The sequence below is a fragment of the Vulpes vulpes genome, chromosome 8 (assembly GCF_048418805.1).
Source record: "Vulpes vulpes isolate BD-2025 chromosome 8, VulVul3, whole genome shotgun sequence".
Lineage (NCBI taxonomy): Eukaryota > Metazoa > Chordata > Mammalia > Carnivora > Canidae > Vulpes > Vulpes vulpes.
In genome coordinates this window covers 41,606,623-41,629,561 of record NC_132787.1, presented here as the reverse complement: position 1 = coordinate 41,629,561, position 22,939 = coordinate 41,606,623, and the positions used below count along the sequence as shown (strand labels likewise).

The 22,939-nt window shown below is 45.2% G+C and overlaps 1 protein-coding gene across 7 annotated transcripts in view; it reads right to left on the bottom strand.

Annotated features, from left to right (window-relative positions):
* Positions 1-22,939, bottom strand: part of IQSEC3 (IQ motif and Sec7 domain ArfGEF 3) — a 110,661-nt gene that overhangs the window by 66,241 nt on the left and 21,481 nt on the right. For all 7 annotated transcript variants that reach the window (XR_012002996.1, XR_012002997.1, XR_012002998.1 and 4 more), the window contains exon 2: positions 9,557-9,640. Coding sequence is in view for 3 of the 7 variants with exons in the window: in XM_072766260.1 (XP_072622361.1) it covers positions 9,557-9,640 (84 nt within the window). In the remaining 4 variants the exon portion in view is untranslated. The remainder of the gene's footprint in view (positions 1-9,556; positions 9,641-22,939) is intronic.

The window sequence follows — 22,939 nt, the reverse complement described above, 5'->3', positions numbered from 1 at the left end:
GACCTTGAACAACATGCAAGGTAGTGTGTCTCCTCCTACTTGCCATCCCAAGGGCTCTGCCATTAGACCCTCATCCCCTGAAGTAGTCAGCACATTCTTTCTACACATTTCCTAGTCATACCTGAGTTTCTAGGCCCCTTCTCTGGGACTCCTGGATCTTGATTGATTTCTCCCTCCCTGCTCTTGAAAAATCCAACTTTAAAAGAATTAGCATTTAGGGACGCCTGGGTGGCTCAGCAGTTGAGCACCTGCCCCTGGCTCAGGGCGTGATCCTCAGTCTCAGGATCGAGTCCCACATCGGGCTCTCTGCCTGGAGCCTGCTTCTCCTTCTGCCTATGTCTCTGCCTTTCTCTTTGTTTTGTTTTGTTTTTTTTTTTTCTTTCTCTCTCTGTGTCTTTCATGAATAAATAAATAAAATCCTTTAAAAAAAAAAAAGAAAGAGTTAGCATTTACCAAGGGCTTCCTCTATGCGGAGCACCCTTGCATGCAGCATCTCATTTAATCCCCTCAGCCTCATAAGAGGTAAGTACTATTCCTAACCTCATTTTACAGATAAGCAATAATAATTGAGGATTAGAAAGTATAAGTCATTTAACCAAGGCCACAGAGTTTGTAAGTAGCCAAGCCAGGATCTGAACCTGGATTTGAGCTGCTCTATGTATGCTCTAAACTGCTCCACATTCTAGAACTTCCTTGAAGTCTTCCTGCATTCATCTTAAAGCCCAGGATACTAGTTTACTACCTCCCCAATTCTTTCTTCCTTTCCAACCTAGAAGAGAATCCACAAAAATCATCTGCTGCTCATCTCTCTGTCCTTGGAAAAGAAAAGAGACACTCATATTTTTAAGTTCCTTATCAATCGATAATTATGAGTAGTATCCTGTTCACCATTATCATTTCTCATTGTGAATTAATAAATTTATACTGATATATCAGTCTCATAAATTTGTTTCTGGTGAGTTGGTTCCCCTGAAATCCGAGGACCTCAGGGTAACCTAATTGCTCCTCCAAACCTGCCAACCTGCAGCCTAAATTAGAAGGTAGGAACCACACCGAGATGCTGCCAGCCCACGTATGTGGTGGCACCTGGGGCATGGCCCAGCCATCAAGTTCAAACAGTGACAGGCTCCTGCCAGGCTTAACGTCACTGCTTGCTGCATCCCCTCTCTTCATACGGGCTTATCTTCATCCCTGCCAGCTTCTACCTTTGGAACCTGAACAAGTCCTTTCTTTTCCCTGAGTATTTCCTCAGCCATAAAATCAACACAATAAGTCTTGCCCCTATGACCTGTAACAGGTTTGTGGTGAGGACCAGATTCATGAAAGGACAAGAGTTTGATAACCTAGAACGTGGGTTATGACTGATTTACCACTTAGCCTTTCTTCATTTTCTATCATTTCTGTCCTTGGAGTGAAGGCAAGTGCATCTATGGTGGAAGAGAAATGGGCAACAGGCTCTTCCCTGGAGCATGCAGGGGTGCAGGGGTGGAGGCACAGCCCAGCATCCAGGCCACCCTGTCCACAATGCCAGGAGGTGCTGTGAGAATGCTAGAGGATTATGAGTGAGGCCAGGCTTTGCTTCTTTCGAAATTTTCCTTTTGTGCTTTAACAATGAGTAGAACGGGGGCGCCTGGGTGGCTCAGTGGTTGAGTGTCTGCCTTCAGCTCAGGGCGTGATCCCCGTCCGGGCATCAAGTCCTGCCTCGGGCTCCCTGCATGGAGCCTGCTTCTCCCTCTGCCTGTGTCTCTGCCTCTCTGTCTCTCTGTCTCTCATTAATAAATAAATAAAATCTTAAAAAAAAAAAACGATAAGTAGAACAAAGACAGAACCTAGGCGCCGGCCCACCCAACACTTCTCATGTGTTACATATGCTTGCGCTAGTCCGGATGTTGCTGTTCCCATTTGCTTCTTGGTCTGCTGTCCCCACTGTGCCACTTGTCCTTTGTTTGGATTTGTCAAACCCTCCCCCACCACCACCACCTGCCAGGTGCTCCGCAGGTATGCCGGCCCTCCAACCACCGCAGAGTGTCTTCTTATGGGATCACTGTTGCCTGGGCCTTATTGGGGATAACATTCACCCTCTCATGAGGTAGCTAAGGAAATTGAGGCATAGAGAAGTCTGGGGGTGGAAAGCACCAGCTCTTCAGGAAGACTGAGCCCTGTAGACCCTGTAGTGTAGACCCTGTTCTACACTTCACCAGCTGGGAGACCTTGGGCAAGGCACCCTCCCGCATCTCCTACCTGTGTGATAATGGGTGATGCATCCCTGAGGCCTCCCCCAGCCGGACATCCTGTGGTTCAAAAGCAACAGTCCCTTTCATTTTGATCCTGCTGGCACTTCTCTGTGTTGAAGACAGCAACATATGCCAGTCTTCCTTCACAGACAGCTGTCCTTCCTGTTTTTTGTTTTGTTTTGTTTTTTCATCATCACAAAAGAAATCTCTAAATTCTCCTTTCTCAAGCCATTCCAAGGCCTCTGTCAAAGGCATTAATGTCCTCAAGAATGTCAGATCTGATCAAATCACTCTTGCTGCAGAGTAAGATGATTGCCTGTCTTTTGGTTTGATGAAACAGACTTAAAACCCTTTTTGTCATAGAAGCAGAAACACTTATTGAAATTATAAATTATTTTTATGGTCATGTTATTGGTTGAAAGATAAATGAATGGATAAATATTACTTTCAGAGGAGAAAACCAAACCAAACCAAAAGCATCCATGTAACCACCATCTCTTAGAAAAATCGCTTAGGGCTGCAAGGAGAGGGCATTCTTTCTGGGAATGAAAAAAGAATATCCAAAAGACTCAAATAAGAAGTTTCTGGTAAATGAAAAAAGAATCTGTTTCCCCAAGTTGGACAAAATTCTGCATTAATGAATACCCACTAAACAGAGATAGTTAGGCATTTCTTGTGGTAGCTTTCATTTTGTTGTTCTGGGAGTATTATCTTTAGTTATGTTTATTTCTTTAAATAATAAAGCCTAAAGCTCTTCTGCCCCCCCCCCCTCCCAAATACTCTCTGGGTCCTTTCCTTTTTCAGTTTGGTGGCTCTGATGGGTTTACCTGCTGCTGCCTGGAATGCGCAAACAGCATCATCTGTAGGGTGGAGGGGCACGAGATCAAGGTCCTTGATCTGCAAACCAGGCTACAGCCTCCATCCCATGGAGAGACTGGCCTTACAGAGTGACTGAGAGGGGAAGGTACATAAGGAAATTGGCCCCGAGAAATACTTGACGCCAAACCCAAGCTTCACACGGCTGCTGAGGCAAACCCTCTGAACAGAAAGCGGAAAATTATGACAAGACCAAGCTTTTCTAATAGTCTCTGGACTCTTGGGAATTAGGGGTGGGGGAGGACATTCCTGACCCAGCTGTCAAAGGATTCTGACATCTGTTTTATCTTTTGTGCCTCTGGTGGGGAAGATGGGGCAAAAGCATGGACAGGAGAAGAGACCGGCCCTATGGTTTATCAGAGGACACATTTCCCTAGCTCCAGGACTGAACATCCTTCTGCCATTTTCCCTGTGGTTATCCTCAGGTACAGAGCCCAGCCAAGGTGGATCCTGCTGGAACTACACAGAAATCCTCAGGGCGCTGGGGAGCAAAGCCCAGGTAAGAAGGGGCAGCCCCTCGGCTCCGTCCCCTCCGCCTCCCCTGGGCACTTCCGCGGGGCGGCTGTGTGGTCCCCAGGCCGAGGTCCACCGCCGGGCCCGCAGCCGGCAGATGCATCGGGGAACCTGTCACCACACCGCATCGGGTCGCACGATCCGACCCTCGCCAAGGCCTTTGGGAAGTAACCACCGGCCGCGGGAGAGCCCAGGCAACTCCCCCTCGGCCTCGGCTGCCGTCCGGGTGCGCGGAGGGAAGGCCGAGACCGCAGAGACCCCACCGCCCCACCCTCGGGCCTAGGAGGGGGTGTTCTCGGCTGCCCGGCGGGGCGGCCCGGACCAGCCCTGCCCCTCCCCGCGGCACGTGACGCCCAGGCTCCCAGCCCGGCTCTTCCAAGACTGAACAGTATCGACTGAGAATTTAATTGCTCCGCAATCGCTGAGTAAACACTGGCTGGTCATTGATCTCGCCCCGGGCCCGACCGCGGCGCCTGCGGTGCTGACGCAGGGCGCTCCCCTCCTCCAGGGCGGCGCCCAGGGCCGGGGGGGGGTGGGGGGCGGGGGGCCGGGTGCAGGCGCAGGTGCAGGCGCAGGTGCAGGCGCAGGTGCAGGTGCAGGCGCAGGTGCAGGTGCAGGCGGCGCCCAGAGGGGTGGGGGCACGGGAGGGGCTGCTGCGGGCCGGAGGCTCTCCTAGACGGCGCAGCTTACTGAGTGCGAAGTGCGGGCTGCAAAATCTTTTCTCTTTTTGCAAAATCCAGGGCCTGGAAAAATAACACCCTGGAAGGTTGCACCCTAATATATTGACAGTGGTTAATTGTATATAACTGGATTGAATTATTTTCTTCTTTATACTTCTGCATTTTCCGTATTTCCAACAACTAGCAAGTATAACTTACAATCACAGAAAATAGATGTTATTTAAGATCAAAAGAAATGCCTACAAGGATTTCTCCTGTGCTCTTTAAGAAAGAAAAGGAAAGAAAAAAAAAAAATCCTAGCAGCAGCTCAGCGGAAAGAGGTTGCATTTTGGAATTAGAACTGAGCTCACCTTCTACCTCCAGAACTGATTAGCACCATCTCTCTATCAAGAAACAGGACTTCTGGGCAGCCCAGGTGACTCAGCGGTTTAGGGCCGCCTTCAGCCCAGGGCCTGATCCTGGAGACGCGGGATCGAGTCCCATGTTGGGCTCCCTTCATGGAGCCTGCTTCTCCCTCTGCCTGTGTCTCTGCCTCTCTCTCTCTCTCTCTCTCATAAATAAATAAAATCTTAAAAAAAAAAAAAAAAAAAAAGACTTGTCTCCATCCCAGATTCCTTACTGTCTCGCAGAATTGAGATAAAATATTGAGAGTGCTTAGTGCAACATCGCTGCCATGTTCAATAAATATTATGTTCAAGAAATATTAGTGTATCTTCCATCCTGGAGTAAGGGTGGGGTAGGTGAGGAGGAAGGACCAAATACGAGCCTCCTCTCATTACTCTAATAGAAGCTAATCTTCCTCAACTTGGCCCCATTGCCACCCACAGAGACAAATGGGCTGCCATTCTGCTGGATGCTGGGAGGTGGCTGGCCAGCTCCAGGGTCATTGTTCCGAGTGTCACTGAGAGGCTGAGAGGGAGGGAGAGCCACGGAATTGAAAGTAGGACTGCAATTACTAGCCTATTCAGTTCCCTAGAATAAAGCCCTGTCATTAGCTAGCAGCAGGAGGAGGTAGGGAAGGGGGAAGAAAGAGCCTGGCACGCACTTGCTGCCCCTGGCTGGCTGCTCTGGGCTCCACCCCCCCCCCCCCCAGCTCTCACCTGAGGGCTTAATTACCCTGGTAAGCCTAGGCACTTTGCCTAGGGGCTTGAAAGCCTAGGCACCATTCTTGGGTGGTCCAGCCCTTGGCCTCCTTTCTTACAGATACCCAGCTTGCTTCACTTGGGTCTTCCCACTTTCGGGACCATCACTCCCTGGTAGGCTCCAGGTCCCAAGATAGAGTTTCTCCCGACCCCATTCCCCAAAGGCTGCTCTATTGGTGGCTGGGCAGGTTGTCCCAGCAACCCCCACCCCCTCCTCCAGGGCTGGAGCTTGGCTGCCTCTTCCGGAGGGGTAAGGATTTCTTCTGCCCCATCCCCAATCTCTCTCCTGGGCTGAAGGTTTGCCCCAGGCTGTGGCAGCTCCTCTCCACATCACTGACTGATGGGGCTGTGGTTGATCCACTTACAGAGACCAGTTACCATGCCGCCCCTAGGGGAAGAGTCCAGCAGCTCAAGGAAGGGATTCTTGCTCAGCCCCACAGCCTGAGGTCGGACACCTCAAACTCAGGCTGACCTTGGTCACCCCTGGCTTCAGCCTGGGTGCACAGGAAGGATGTGAGACAGCCAGCTCTGAGTTCACACACCAAAGTTCTCAGGGACCCTGAGACCTCATTGAGTGGGTTAGACCTTCTTATTAGGGGCTCTCATAGAGACCAATGGGCTTATCCTCAGAGAACTCCGAGGCGGCCGAGTGGGAAGTGGACAGACCGGAGCCTGGCTAGTCTCAGAGCCCTGCAGCCCAGCCCCAGATCTTGCACCGTGGCCCACTCACCCTGCACTAGCCCACAGCCCAGTCTCTGACCTTGGCACATTCTCACAGAGCAATTTACAGGGAGGTCTGGGCTACACTCGGGAGGCAGGAGATCTGATTAAAGAAGAGGGATAAGGGGCTATGAAGGGGTCAGGAAAGGCCTGGTAGTGGGGATGTTGGGGTCTAATGGAAGAAAACTTTCTCAGATGGAATGTCCCCCATGAAGCCGAGAACAGATAGACTGACAGACACACACAGTTAGACTGTCAGAAGACATCCAGAAGGCTTCCTCCCAGAGAAGCCGAGAAACTGACATCAGAGACACAGACAGACAGACACATGGACGGATAGAAATATGCTCTAGGAAACTACAAACCAAACAGGACAATTTGGAATAACTGGGAGCAGAGGCGGACAGCAGCTGAAGGTCTGGACCAACTGGGGACAAGTCCCCCTGCCCTGCGCAGTGGAGAGGGCGGCGGTGGGCAGTGCTCATGGGCCCTCCACCACCGAATGGTCTCCCACCCTCCCTTCCAGAGTGCCTCCACCCCAACCTCGGCCTCCCCTCTCCCACAGGGCACGCCAGCTCCTCCCACCCCTTCCCACCAGAATCCAGGGCTGCAGGGTGGACCCCGCAGGCAGAGGAGTGTGGGCAGGTGGAGGAATGGGAAGGATGAGAGCGAGAGAGAGGATGGCCATGGGAAACGCTAGGGAGGACTTCTGTTGCTGGCACTCTGCCAGGACTGAGCTTGAGGACACCCTGCTATCTGTCCTCATCTATGCCTGGTGCTTGGGTGGTAGTAATTAAACATTCACTGAATTGAGCTGGGTGGATGGGTGGGAGGTCGCCTAGGCAGGCAGCTTTTTTCTCTTCTTCCTGCCTCGCCAGGGAGGACATTTTTAAGAAGACTCCACTGTGTGTCTGAACAGTGACAGTTCATGGGAAGGAGTCAAGCAAGGCCCTTGGTCCCTTTCCTCAGAGATCACCTGGATGTCACTCCACTCTCTGTCCTCTTTCTTTTCCTCTCCTCCTGTCTCATTCTCCCATTTCTTTCTCCTTCCAGTTTTCCAGACGAGCCATTTTCAAATTGGGGGCATTACAGTGCCCCACTAGATGGGGATTTCCCCCAGAATCCAAGTGGCCTTACCCGAGCTTCTGTCCCTAAGCAGTGGTTTTATATCAAAAGCCACCATCTCTGATTACCACCTACTTACTTTCCAAGGAACAAAGGAAAAAAGATAATGGAATCATTGAGTCCTGATGACTGAGCAGTAGTAGTCACCTGCCCTCAGGGCAAGTCTGGGCACCAGTACTTACTTTCTGGGTGTGTGATTGCGGGCAAGGTCGTTGAGCTCTGAATCTCCCTCTGCTCTCACGTGAGACAGGGATAAGAAAACCTCCCTGGTTCAACCTCACTGAACAACTGAAAGACTCAATGAGATTATATGTCAACGTTACTTTCCAGATAGACTCCCCACCCTTGATCATACAGATGGGGAAACAGGCCCAGAGGGAGCTGAGTAACTTGCCCAAATTTGTCCCAACAACCGGAGACAAACTGGGGCAAATTTCTGGCCAGAATCTGAGTATCTTGACTCCCAGTCAAGTCAGAAACAAGAAAAGAGACATGCAGAAGTGAGACAGAAAAAGTGGTAAAAAGAGAAGAAAGTGTAATAAAGGACCGGGGCTGACAGGGCAAGGATCTGGGATCAAAACTAGGGAGAGGAGTGGAATTGGGTGTGGGAGAGGAAGAGGAGAGCTGGAAGGACAAAAGAAAGAAGAGAGCCTGAGAAGGAGAATGATTAAAATAGGTGGGCGGACAGAGGGACAGTGACTTCAGCTGTTCAGACTGGCTCTCTTTTCTCCTGCTCTCACTGAGGAAGTGGCTGGCCCTGAACAGAAGTATTAAACACTCACATCCCAGGAAAGTCTTGAGTTTAAGGAATATAAAGAAAGAGTAAAGGGGCAAGGCACCCTCTGAGCACCTGCTCAGGTTGCTGTCAGGTGTCAGTCCCAAGATGTAACCCATACACAGCAAATAGCTGGGAGCTGACAAGGGGAGAAGAAAGGTCGGAGCATAGGAAGCTGGCCGCGCAGAGCTGCCCTGCTATGCTCATGCGTCCGCACAGCGCTTGATGACTCACTGCCCTTTCCGCGCAGGCTTTGCAAATGTGATGACAATGATGCACATAAACTTAGATGAATGTGGATGTACTCCACGGTAAAATGAAAAATTTATAGTACATTTAGAGGCTAAGCAAATAGATTTTTTGATGACTATGACTATTTCCCACTGAAGGCTGCTATATTATTGACAATATTGGAAAGACCCCAAATATATACTGTAAAACCTATATTTTCTGTCTCATTACATTGCCATGCTATGCCTGTTCAATCACAATAATATATATATGTACATAATACATATACATATATATTTAAATTTATTACTTAAGATGTCATCAATGACTATTAAATGATCTGATATTTTCCTAGTAAAAAATTAATTAATTAATTTTTTTAATTAATTAAAGAGGGACCATGACTAACACAAACAAGATGAAGAAAGCCAGGGACAGTGACACTGACTCTTGACCTAACACTCCCCCTTACTTCCCAGGTTGACAGCTATCTGAGTCAAGTTTCGAAATCCTGAAAACTAACCCAGTCATCTCGGCTCCTTTATGGAAGGAGAAAGAAAGAAAACTGTAAATCTTTGCTATAATAGAAAGAATAGGCACTACCATTGGTTGAGCACCTCTTGAGTTCCAGACTCTCTCTCTCTATATATATATATAAAAGACCTAGGACTGTATATATATATATATATATATATACACATATATGTAATTTATAAATATATAAATATTTATATAACATACAAATTAATAATTATTTTCTCTTGATGTTTAAAAAGACGACATTTGGGGATCCCTGGGTGGCTCAGCGGTTTGGCGCCTGCCTTCGGCCCAGGGTGTAATCCTGGAGTCCCGGGATCGAGTCCCATGTCAGGCTCCTTGCATGGAGCCTGCTTCTCCCTCTGCCTGTGTCTCTGCCTCTCTCTCTCTCTCTCTCTCTCTCTCTCTCTATCTCTCTCATGAATAAATAAAATCTTTAAAAAATAAATAAATAAAAATAAAAAGACGACATTTTATGTAGGTCGTTTAGGGGGAAGGAGCCTAGTTTGAAATTTAAACAATGGGGTATGATGACCTCAAGAGTTGGGAATGGTTCATCTGGGGTCCAGAGGAAGGAAAGAGAAACGGAAGCAGGAGGAAGGAGGTAAAAACAGAGAAACAGGAGCACAGAACTCAGAGGAAGAGGTGCTGTGTAATGTGCTTTGCTCTGGGGGAAGGACAGTGGGGGTAGGGAAGGGAGGACAGCCACCAGTTCATCCCCACCTTTGTGAGACCGAGTCAGAGCAGGCGGGCTTCTGTTCAGCGTCAGCAGCTGGGCAGCAGAACTGGTGCAGCACGGTCTCATTCCTGAGGGCAGAGCAGAGGGAGAAGGTCAGAGGTGGCCTCAACAGACTGGACCCAGCTGGTACCAAGGCTTTCCTCCTCCAGACCCCTTGACCTGTGTTACCACAGAGTAAGCACGCACTGCTCTTGGGAAGGCAATGCAGCACCGAGTTTCTGTCATCAAGGGTTTTCTCAACCAGACAGTAGACAGTGCCTATTCAAACGGCACCTCCTGCTTGCAGCCCCTGGACCTCCCATCAGCAGCTCTTCCTCCTTCTCAGCTTCCAGCCCTGCAGCAGGTTCCTCTGCATAGGATGTCCCATTAATTCGGCTCTATCTTTCATCATTATAGTTGTTTTCAACCCTGTTCCCCACTATGGTCCAGCAAGTCTAAACTAGGTCTATTCATCTATGATGCACAGAACTGTATGCAGTGAATGTGTTTAAGCTGATCATATGCAAAGATACAAAGCACTCATACAGAGATTTTAGTGTTGCCGGGTGAAAATCCAAGTCACGCGCTTGATGAAGGATTTGTTTGATGCAAATGAAAAAGCCACCCCAGAGGTGGAGATATAGGTTCTAGTGCCAACTCTAGAGCTACCCAGCTGTGTGATACCTCAGTTCATCTTTCCTGGGTCTCAATATATTTGCTAATGAAATAATGGAGTTGAACTAGAGAAGTGGTCTTCAACCCTAGTTGCTCATTAGAATCACCAGGAGACTTTTTAAACCATCAGTGCCTTGGCCCTACCTCCACCCAGGGACTGATTCACTTGGTCTGGCCCCAGTCAGGGACACCAGGACTTTTTATAAGCATCCAGGTGATTTGAATGGTAGCAATAATTGAGAGTCATTAGACTAGATGATTTCCAAGGTGCCTTCTATCTCCAAAACTCTGTGATTCTAATATCTACTTTGAGCCATCTTGCGATTTAATATTAAAATTACTTTTATATAAAGTTATGCTGACATGTTGTCTTCTTTCTCTTAGCAAGCACTCACCATCATGGAGTCAGAAGATGTTAGACCTGGAAAGGCCCCCAAAGATTGCATGAAAGAGGTTTTTTAGACCTCCTTTGGCCTCAGAACACTGTGTCCAAACCCAGTCTTTACTGGGAGCTCATTGTATAAAACAACCAAAGTGGGATAGCTCTATGGTCAGGAAGTGGGAAGTCTCTGCCACCTCCCTGACCTGCCAGCCTCAATTTTGGTAGCCACCTCCTGGCGTCTCTTGGGGGCCCCAGGATTATAAGAACATAGATTAGAAGCTGCTGAGTTTGGTTCTTCCCATGGAAGAAAATAACGATGGAGCCTACCTTAATTTGACAAAAAATAATTCCAGAAAGATTTCATGTTTCAGTAGGAAAAAGTAAAAGAAGGGAAAACTTACAAGGAAACCTAGGAAGACAGCTTATGTGTTGGGGAGACTTTGAAGACAAAACAGAAAATTGAAAGGCCATTCGGAAAAAGAAATATATCTGACTACATAAAATGAAAACATCTTGTATGGAAAAAGATACTCTAATAAGTCAAATGACAAATGATTGAGTGGGAAAATATATTTGCAATGCATATGACAGAAGGCAAGTTCATATCCTACATTGAGATCCCACAAATTTATAACGTGAAGACAGACCCAGTAGAAAAAAATGAGCAAAGGAAATGAAATCCGATTGACCGAAGAGGAAATCCAAAGGGCTAACAAATAAATGGAAAGATGCTCTACCTTCCTAGTAAATAGGGAAGTGCAAATTGAAGCAACACAAAGATGCCTTTTCTCATCCGTTAGAAAGACAAGTAACTACAAGTGCTGGTGAGAATGTGGGCAAAGAAGTGCCTTGATCTACTACCTGTGTGGCTGTGAATTTTTACAGCTGTTTTAGGAGATTAAAAAGAACACATGTCTTCTTACCTGGCAGTCCCACCTCTGGAATTCTATACCTTAGGGATGCAAGTAACCTATTCATAAAGGTATTTGTACAAAATGTCATGGCAACATCATTTTTAGTGAGGGAAACAAAACAGCTGGAAATAACCACGGTCTCCATCAATCAGGGACTGATTGAATACATTGGGATAGCTTCATCCACACCATAGAGTTATGCGCTATATCTCCAAGTGGAATTATGTGTGGTATCTCTTGGCTAAATGAGAAAAGCAAGCAGCAGAGAAATGTATATAGATTTGTAAAATAATGACTCTTCTCCCCTAAATACACATTCTGTACAATATACTGTATTTTTACATGAGTGCATATATAAGTAAGTGGTTCATATTAGCTACCTCAGCAAGAAAAGAGTAGAGACAAAGGAGGCAAAAAAAAGGAAAAGGAAAAAATATGCTTGGTATAATGTTAGCTGAAATTGTTCAATATAAATCCTACTTATGATATTATTGTAAATATATTAAAATTGAATATGTACCTGAACAAGGATTAGGAAGTATCAGGAACCAACACAAATATTAATATGATTTCAGGGTAGATTACAGACAATTTTTATCTTGGGTTTTTGTTAATTTAGTAAGTTATGATTATGGATTATATATAGATTATAGACTGACAATTAATGCAACTAACATAGTTTTGTAAAAGGGCAGTAAGGAAAATAATTGAATCTAATCCCTCATTTCACACATTAGAAAACTGGGCTCAGAGTGGGGAAGTAATTTGTCTACAGTAGTTCCCTGACCAAAGTCCGAGTTCACTTTTCCAGCTCCCCTCACCTCCTTTATTCCAGCCCCGGGGTTCCTGGGGCAAATCAGAGCCTTTAGAGAATTGCCTGGATCCCAAATGTCTCATTATAGGACTGCCCAGCCTGAGGAGAAGGGAGGAGGAAGACAGGACAGGAACCAGATTGGCTCAGAGCAGTGGAGGGACAGGTAGACCCAGGTATGCAGGAGACAGAAAACCTACCCCCCAGTTCCTGCCACCAGAAGTACCTATGTCCCAGAGTAGGCTCAGAATTCAAACAAAAGCTCCCCAAGATCCTAGGCAAAGAGGCAGAGTTTGTTCACTACCCATGGCTCTAGCATTTCAGGAAGGAGAGCTCACTGGGATACAGCCACAAGCCAGGTGCCTGGGGGCTCTGTTCTGATTCTGCCTCCATTTCTCAGAGGCCTCCTCTCAGAACTGGGACCTGCTTCCCTGGTCAGGCACTCGGCTGGCTCCAGACGGTCCTCCCAATCCTCCAGATTCAGCTTCGTTGGTATGTGCACTGGGCGATATAATCCTGGATGTCCCCAGGTCCTTCCCTACCTTGGGCTTGGGATGGCAGTGCTTTTGGGGCTTGCTGTCTCTTTTAGGGTTCCTGCTGAGGAGGTCCCTCAGAACAGTCCAGCTGAGGGGGAAGTTTGCCTTTAGCCCTTCTCCTATTTCTCCTCTATCCACCTCCTATCCCATGGGCCTCCTCAACCTGGGCCAGGGGCTCCCCATTAGAAACTCCCTTCCTGCCTTCTCTTGGGTTTAGTTCATGATGAATTATAAGTTCTGCTCTATCCACCTCTGACCAGCCTGGCCACCCTCCCCGCCCAAGGTCATGGTCCAAGACCCCACGGTCTTAGCTTAAGTTGGCTGAACATTGCTTTGACCCTCCTAGACTTCCTTCCCTTCAATCCAAAGGAGAACCCAAACAAAGGGATCCAAAGAATTCATTTCCATTAAAAATAAAATTGGGGGTGTGACAAGAAGAGCACTTCACCTCTGTGGCATTCTTCCCCCAAAGCTATAACCCCAGGCTAACCATAAGAAAAACAACAGACACACGCAAATTGAGGACATTCTACAAACTATCTGACCAGTACTCCTCAAAACTGTCAAGGTCCTGAGAACCAAAAAGAGACAGAAACTGTCACGACCAGAGAAAACTAAGAAGACACAACAAATTGTCATGTGGTACCCTGGATGGAATCCTAGAGCAGAAAGAAGATGGTAGTGGAAAAACTAGTAATACACAAATAAGGACTAGCGTTTAGTAGATAGATAGATAGATAGATAGATAGATAGATAGATAGATAATTAAATTGGGGCAGCAAAATACTAATCATTGATTTTAGTACTTTATAATGTTTACTATGTGGCAAGACTATGCTAACACTTCCCATGTGTTGTTATTAATTCTCACAAAACACCATTGAACAAAACTTCCTCATCAATTCTACAGATGAGGAAACTGAGGCATAGTCAGTTTATAGAACACTGATGAAGTGTCATGCATTTGACATATGCCTCATCCCTTCCAACAACTCTTTATGGGATGTGTCATCACTTTCTCTTTTACAATTGAGAAAACCAAGACTCAGAGCAGATAAATGACTTGCCCATGGTCATACAGCTGGTTAGTAGGAGAGCCTAAACCCCAGGCAGGCTAGTTTCAAGGATCATGCCCATTACTTTACTTCATAAGATTTTTGGCCAGTGGGCATTCATGTGTCCAGCCACCAAGCCCTGGACTGGGAGTACCCAGCACATAACCCAGTGTCTGGTACACTGCTGGTGCTCAATGCATGAGTATGCAAAGAAGCATCACATGCAGTCCCTGCCTCAGGGAGCCCACCAGCTAAGAGAACATCCAAATTGGCAAAGGAGAGGTTCCTGTTTGATTGAAGCTGAAAAAGGAAGCTGTAATGAGAATGTGGGCAGAGGGATCATCGCCAAGTTCATTCTTCCCTGTCCAAGTCCAAGGCTTGTACTGACACTGCCTTGAACTGCTTCCTGAATCCCTAGCCCACAGGTCATAGTCCTTTGTGTCTCCCTCTCCCTCTCTCTCTCTCTCTCTCTCTCTCTGCTTTCTTTTCTTCCCTCTTTCTCTTGGAGCTCTGCCACCACAGCAGATGGGCCAGTGGGCACCGGAGGCTGCAAAGGGGAGTGGGAGTCTGGGAGGGACAAGACAGGGTCCCTGGGATAGCACCAACCCAAGGCTGTCGCCAGCATGTCCCATCATAGCTTGTCCAGGTGTGAGGCGGAGGCATAGGCACCACTGGCTTCTGTCCACAGAACCCAGAATAAGGCTTTCTCCCCTCAGGATGCCTGATGTGAGGCCTTGCCCCCATGCCACTCCACATAAGGTTTTGGGGTCTATGCCAGTGTTGTCAGCTCTCCACAAATGGGCTGTGGCCCTCATGTGAGTTCATTCCAGTCCAATACCTCTTGAAGCCTGTTTTCTCACCAGTAGAACTAAGACAGTAGCAATGCCTGCATCTGCTTTTAGGGAATCAAATACAACATCGAATACCTGTACACCTCCTGAAGGTAAAGGCTTACAATTGAACATTCATTCATTCACTCATCTGACCTAGCCCTTTCATTTCATCAGCTCAAATGACAGGAGAAAAGGAAGAATTTTCTTCTGCCGCCACCATTTCCTGTTTCCTGAAGTCAACCAGTGCTACATTTTATGAGAATCACAAGGCAGAGAATGTCCCCTTGATACAGCAAGAATCAGCTATCATATCCATGCCAAAAGCTTATTTCTTATATTTTTAATTCCATGGCCCATCACTTTAGGCAGAATTCAGTCCTTCCTGGCTTTAGTGACACCAAGCACCCCAAGCTGATAAATATCAGGGGGTAGCAGAATTGTGTGAGGATGTGGCAATATGGGGTGGTCCAGACCCAGAATGAGAATTTTGATGTGTGTCTCATCCCTGGTCATGCCATGAGACTGGGCTGGGAAGGAGCTTGGAAGTCTCAGGAATGAGAGTTGTAGAGTGAGGAGCAGCTGGCTTAAGGAACTTCAGGCCATCATCCAAGCAAGACAAGGGGTTCAGGGTCTTCAAAGAAGGCATCATGGATCTGAAGGAAGAGGAGAGCCTCAGGAAGAGCCAGAAAAGGACAGGACCCTGTTCCTGGAAGAAATGGGAAGGAAGCTGGGAGAGAGTGGTGGTGCTATCAGGGGAGAACAGGGACCAAGGGGCCAGGGGGCTGGGAGGGGAAGGAAATGGCAAGTGCTGGCAGGAGCTAACTAAAGCTTTAGCCAGGGCCAGGCTCTCAAAATTCTGGGAGGCTATGCACCTATAACTCCCCACATCTGTATTTGGGTTGAGACTCAGGATTTCACTGCATGGCCATAAAAATAGTCGAGTAGTTTGGAGGAACTGATGGTGTATACAGCAAATGAAGCTGGCAGAGGGAAGAAGGGGGACTCCCAACAGGAGAATCAAAGAGGTAAAACCAGGATCCCAAGGGGCAGCTTTGAATGAGGAACCCCCTTCTCTCCTTTCAAGTTGAAGACAGAAGATTTAACCACTAGTCCTTGGAAGAAAACAGCCAGGGACCTCCATAAAGGGGCTTCTTTGAGCTCCAAGAAAAGGGAGAAATCATAGAATCGTTTTCCTGTTACCTCCCTGATCCCCACCCCTCCTAGGACCACCATCACTAGGGCTGGTAGAGTCTGAAGACCAGGCTCCTTTATTATTTTTTTTTCATATTTCTCTTAATTTTCTCACCTCTTCCAGGAAGACTTCTCCATCTAAAATAAACATGATGAATAGGAAGAAAATGTCACTCCTTTTCTCAGAGGTCACTCCTATTCCTGGGAGAGTGGGAGAGGCTGAATAGCCAAAACAACTTTGAAAAACTAGAACAAGAGGCACCTGAGTGGCTCAGTGGTTGAGTGTCTGCCTTTGGTTCAGGTTGTGATCCTGGGGTCCTGGGATTGAGTCCCACACTGGGCTCTCTGTGGGAAGCCTGCTTCTCCCTCTGCCTATGTTTCTGCTTCCCTCTGTGTGTCTCTCATGAATAAATAAATAAAATCTTGAAAAAGAAAAAAAAGAAAGAGAAACAAGAACTAGTTGTGCTTTCAAGACTTAAAATAAAGCTACCAAAATTAAGACAATTTGGTATTGGCAGAAGCACAGACATATGGATGGATTGAACTAAATAAAGAGGCTAGAAATAGACTCAAACATGTATTAATTCATATTAATTGATTCATGGTAAAAATACCAAGGTAATTCAATGGGGAATGATAATTTTTTTAACAAATGGTGCTGAAACACTGGAATATCCATATGCAAAAAAAATAGACTTCATACCCTGGGCCATATTTATATATAAATTAATACAAAATGGAATATAGACTTAAAATAGCAGGTACAATAAAAAACTTCTCAAAGAAAACATAGGAGAAAATGTGTGACTTAGAGGATGTAGAGATTTTCTAGGTAGGACACAAAAAGCATGGATAATTGAAAAAAATTAATAAATTAGACTTCATCAAAATAAATATTCTCTTTGAAAGATACTATTTAAAAATGAATAATCCTTACAACTTAGTAATAAAAAGACAAACAACTTTATGGAAAAATATACAAAAGATTTGAAACAGATATTTCACCAGAGAAAATCTACTAATGATGTGATAAGTTATTAGGGAAATACACATTAAAACCACAATGAGATACCATTAGACACCCACTAGAATTAGTAAAATTTAAAAGTCTGACAATACTAAGGGTTGAAAAGGGTGTGGAGCACCTTGAACTCTTACACACTTCTGGAAGAAATGTAAAATTGTACAACACTTCAGAAAGCAATCTGGCAGTTTCTTATAAAGTTAAACAGACACTCATTGTTATTGCATTCCTAGGTATTTACCCAAGATGAATTAAAACATAAATTGACAAAAAACTATTCAGAGCAGCAAATGTTCACAGCAGTAAAAAACAGGGAATTCTACACATATACATTCAATTAATCTTTGACAAAGGTGCCAAGAATGCACAGTGGGGAAATGATAGTCTCAACAAATGGTATTGTGAAGTGGATATCCACGTGCAAAATTATGAATTTGGATTTATATCTAACTGTACACAGAAGCAGCTCAAAATGGATGATAGACTTAAACACAGACCTGAGACTATAAAACTTCTAGAAGAGAAAAACACAGGGAGAAAAATTCATGACATTGGTCTCGGCAATGATTTCATGGATATGACATGGAAACTACAGGAAACAGGGATGCCTGAGTGGCTCAGCGGTTGAGCGTCTGGTTGGTTCAGGGTGTGATCCTAGGATCCTGGGATTGAGTCCCACATCAGGCTCCCTGCATGGAGCCTGCTTCTCCCTCTGCCTGTGTCTCTGCCTCTCTCTCTCTCTGTGTCTCTCATGAATAAATAAAATCTTAAAAAAAAGAAAAAGAAAAAGAAAGAAAGAAAGAAAGAAAGAAAAAAGAAAGAAAGAAAGAAAGAAGAAAGAAAGAAAGAAAGAAAGAAAGAAAGAAAGAAAGAAAGAAAGAAAGAAGAAAAGAAAGGAACAACAGGCAACAAAAACAAAAATAGACAAGTGGGACTACATTAAACCAGAAAGTTCCTACAGAGCAAAGAAAACCACAGAGTGAAAATGCAACATATAGAATGGGAGAAATTATCTGCAAACCATATATCAAATAAGCAATTAATTTCCAAAATGTATAAGAGCAAAAAAGCTAATAACTCCATTAAAAATGAGCTAAAGACTTAAATAAAATATTCCTCCAAAGAAGACAAATGAAGGGCCAATAGGTATATGAAGAGATGTTCAATGTCACTCATCATCAGGGAAATATAAATCAAAACCACAATGAGATATCACCTCACACCCGTTATGATGGCTGTTATCAAAACATATGTATATATGTATGTGACAAGTGATGAAGAGGATGTGGAGAAGCTGGAATCTTTGTACACCGTTGGTGGGAATGCAAAATGTTGCTATGGAAAACAGTATGGAGATTTCTCAAAAAATTAAAAATAGAACTACCATATGATCCCAAAATCCCACTTCTGGTTATTTATCCACAAGAACTGAAATTAGGATCTTGAAGAGATATTAGCACCCCGACATTCAGTGCAATGCTATTCACAATAGTCAAAATTCATAAGCAATCTGAATGTCCATCAGTGGATAAGTGGATAAAGAAAATGTGGTATATACATACAATGGAATACTATTCAGGCTTTTAAAAGAAGGAAATCGGGCAGCCCAGGTGGCTCAGCGGTTTAGCGCTGCCTTCAGCCCAGGGCATGATCCTGGAGACCTGGGATCGAGTCCCACATCGGGCTCCCTGCATGGAGCCTGCTTCTCCCTCTGCCTGTGTCTTTGCCTCTCTCTCTCTCTGTGTCTCTCATGAATAAATAAATAAAATATTTTAAAAAATAAAAGAAGGAAATCCTGTGATAGGTGACCACACTGATGAACCTTGAAGACATTACCTTCAGTAAAATAAGCTAGTCATGGAAGGACAAATACTACATGATCCGACTTACATGAAGTATCTTAAAATAGTCAAACTCATAAAATCAAAGAGGAAAATGGTGGTTACCAGAGGCTGAGGGAGGAAGGGGAAATGGAAGATTGCTAAATAATGGGCACAAAGTTTCAATTATGCATTGTGAATAAGTTCTAGAGAACTGCTGTACAACATTGTGCCTGCCTGTAGTCAACAAGCCTATATTATACACTTAAAAATTGAAGAGAGTAGATATCATCTTAAGTGTTCTTCACAATAAAACACAATAAATAAAGTTAAATACAACATTTTGCTTTGAATATTCATTTCATGAGTTTATATGACTAAACTTTGTGAACATCTGCACCCTGGACAGAGGAGTAGGAATGAGGTGGAGCTGGCCCACAGTTAAAACAAGGAGGGGCACAAGTACATATGCTCACCAAGCATAGTCTGTAAATTAAGTAAATGATATATCCTGCACATATATCACATATGACCCATGTGTTCCAAATGTATGTAGAGACAGTATCAATAAAACAAAGATCCATATAAAAAAAAACCCAGCAACAACCTAAATGTCCATGAACTGGTAAATGGATAAACAAATGTGGTATGTCTATGTAATGGAGTACTATTCAGCAATGAAAAGGAACAGGCTTTCCTTCAAAACTTGTTTCAAAAGAGCACCACACTAAATGAGGGAGGCTAGACACAAAAGTCAACACACTAGTATGATTCCATTTGTATGACTTTCTAGAAAAGGTAAAACAAGAGTGACATCAGATCAGTCTCAGTGATATGGGAGGGGAGATATTGAACTGCAAAAAGGAACAAGGGGTCCTCTGGGGTGATGGAAATGTTCTATAACTTGATTGAGATAATGGTTTCAGAACTGTAGACATTTCTTTAAACTCCCATTTAAAATGGGTGAACTTCATTGATGCAATTGTACCTTAATACGGCTGATTTTTTAAAGACCAAAGTCTTTTTCTCTCCCTTCTCATTTCTCATCAAGAGGCTTTAGAATAAATTCTTTTCTAACGTCCCTGCTCCCATTGGTCCCAGATCACCTAATTATTAACCCCCCTCTAAGCAGTGGATAAAAATACCAGATTCTTCCTTCCTTTCAATGGCTAGATTGGATTTTCAGAGACCAGATGGCTCATGACTGAGCCAAAGGAGTCCAGGGGCCAGAAATTAGGACAATGAGAAAATTGGGGGTGGGGATGGCTGAATGGGGGAAATTTTGGAGCTGGGCCTAGGGCTGAGAGCCCCTGGAAAGTGCAATGGGAATGGCACTGAGCTGGAGATGGAGACCCAACTCCTCCTCCACTATCACTGGCCCTCAGGAAGGTCAAGTCATGGTAAATGAGGTTCTTATTCCTCCCCTGTTTACATCACTGAATTGTAGGAGTTCAATAAGATTTTGAATGTGAAACTGCCTTGGGAGAAACATAATAAACCCTGCACAGATGCAAAATCTTATAATGACTATTATTGATATTATTAGTCCTTGACTGGGGCACTCAGCAACTGCAGCGCTATTGTAAGCAGGGACAAGCTGGGATGCCATTGTGACTTCCTCTTGCCCAAGCCCCCACCCGCTCCTCCAGGCATGGGGGCAGTGGAGGAAGGGGGTAGATATTCTTTGCTCATTGGTGCAATCTGCCACTGCAGTCTTCCATGGGAAGTTTTGGAAAGATCTTAATAAAGCAAGTGCTTACAGATGTTCCAGCAGCCAGGGGCAGAGAAAGGAAGCGGCTTGTACTTACTTATATGCAGATTTTGCAAGTTTCCCCCTCAATTCAGACTAGAAACAGTGGATCCCATCTCCTTTCTCATGTTTCCTCAAAAAGGCATCAAAGCATACTCTTCCTCACAGAAAGGGTCATCTCTCCTCCCCACCCCCCTCCGCAGAACTCAGAAGTCAGTAACATTCCCTAACTGCTTGCTTGTTCATTTACTTTTTGAGCACTTATTGCCTACTAGGAACTTGATGTACAATAACCATAAAACGATAGATTGGAGAGGGGGCGCCTGGGTGGCTCAGTCAGTTAAGCGTCTGTCTTCAGCTCAGGTCATAATCCCAGGGTCCTGGCATCAAGCCCCACATCAGGCTCCCTGGCTCAGCCAGGAGCCTGCTTCTCCCTCTCCCTCTGCCTGCTGCTCCCCCTGCTGTGCTCTCTCTCTGTCAAAGGAATAAATAAAATCCTTAAAAAAAGAAATAAGAAGGGTTAGATTTTCTTAAAAAACACACACACACACACACACAACAGATTGAAGCGGTAGATATTACTATGTCATTTTACAGATGAGTAGAGAAATTTAGTAACATGGTCAAAGTCACGCTACTAGGAAGAGGCTGAGGTAGAACTTGAATCCAGGCCCGATCCCAGCCTCCTAGTGATTTTACTGCCATGGAGAGCCTGAGGTGTACAGTTGACCAAACAGGAGGCCTGGGTGCAAAGTCTAGAGAGGCATCTGGTTGTGTGGTTGGGGCAAGTCACTCGAGAGCTCTCTAAGCCTGTTCCCTCATCTGTGAAATCCACTGTGTCATGGTGCTGCTTTGAGTGTTGTAAGAGGTAATGAAGGCTCTCAGTAGACAAAGCAGAGCACAGGCAGCCCTGGGGTGCTAGTTGTTACTATAGTGGCCTCCCGACTGCAGCTCCACCTCCAGCCCATACCCCTGACCACCACTGTGCCCTTCTGAAAACGTGATTTCATTTCACGGAAGTGGCAGGCCCAGGGGAAAGACCTTGACTTAGAATCAGGATGACTTGGATGTACATGACGCCTTTTCCATTCACTAGCTTTGTGACTTTGGGGAAGTTTCTTAACCACTCTGAACATCTTCCTTTATCACTCAAATGGGCATGAGAATAGCAGTACCTCATTGCATAGTGGAAAGAATTCAAAGAGAAAATGTACTTTAGGAATTTAGCCCGGAGCCCATGGCAGTATATAATAAGTGGTAGGCACTCCATTCTTGAATCAGTTGTTATATATCCCAATCAAATGGCAAACTCCAGGTCCTGTGTGTGTCTATGTCCCTAGGCACATGCACAGGGCCTTACCTTGGGCTGGCCTGTCGTCGTTCCCTAAACTGAGGGCAGAGTCCGCCTGGGTCTGGCACATGCCTTTTTGGCGGTTATTCAATTATACAATTCAGCATTATCAACTAGAGTCATCAATGTTTTACATTAGGTCCCCAGGCTTTCTTTCATCTTGCAGCTGAAAACATGTGCCCTTTTGCCAAACTCTCCCTGTTTCCCCCAGCCCCTAGTCCTTGGCAACCACTTTGTTACTCTGAATTTGACTTTGTGTGTGTATGTGTTTTTAAGATCCCATGTGTAAGTGAGATCATGCAAGATTTGTCTTTCTCTCTCTGGCTTACTTCACTCAGCATAATGCCCTCAAGATCCATCATAAATAGCAAGATTCCCTTCTTTCTCACGGCTGAAGAATATTCCAGTGGATGCATATAGCACACTTCCTTTACTCATTCACTTGTTGGTGGACACTTAAACGTTGTTTCCATGTCTTGGCCACTATAAATAATGCTGCAGTGAACATGGGGGTGTGGATACTTCTTCCAGATTCTGTTTTCATTTCCTTCCAATAAATACCCAGAAGTGAGATTGCTGGATCATATGGTAGTTGTATCCCTACTGTTTTGAGGAAATGCTGTTTTCCAGAGTGGCTGCACCATTTTACATCCCCACCATGAGTACACATAAGTTTCCTTTCTGTCCTCATCCTTACCAACACTCGTTATTTCTTCTCTCTTTGATGATAGCTGTCCTAAAAGGTGTGAGGTGACAACCCACTGGAGGTTTGATAGCCATTTCTCTGATGATTAGTGATGTCAAGCACCTTTTTAATGTACCTGTTGGCTATTCATATCTTGTTTGGAAAATGTTCATTCAAATCCTTTGCTCATTTAAAAAAATTTTTTTAAAGATATATTTATTCATTTGAGAGAGAGAATGAGCACATACACACAGGGAAGGGGCAGAGGGAGAGGGAGAGAGAGAACTTCAAGCAGACTCCCTGCTAAGCATGGAGCCAGACATGGGGCTCGATCTCACAACCCTGAAATCCTAATCTGAGC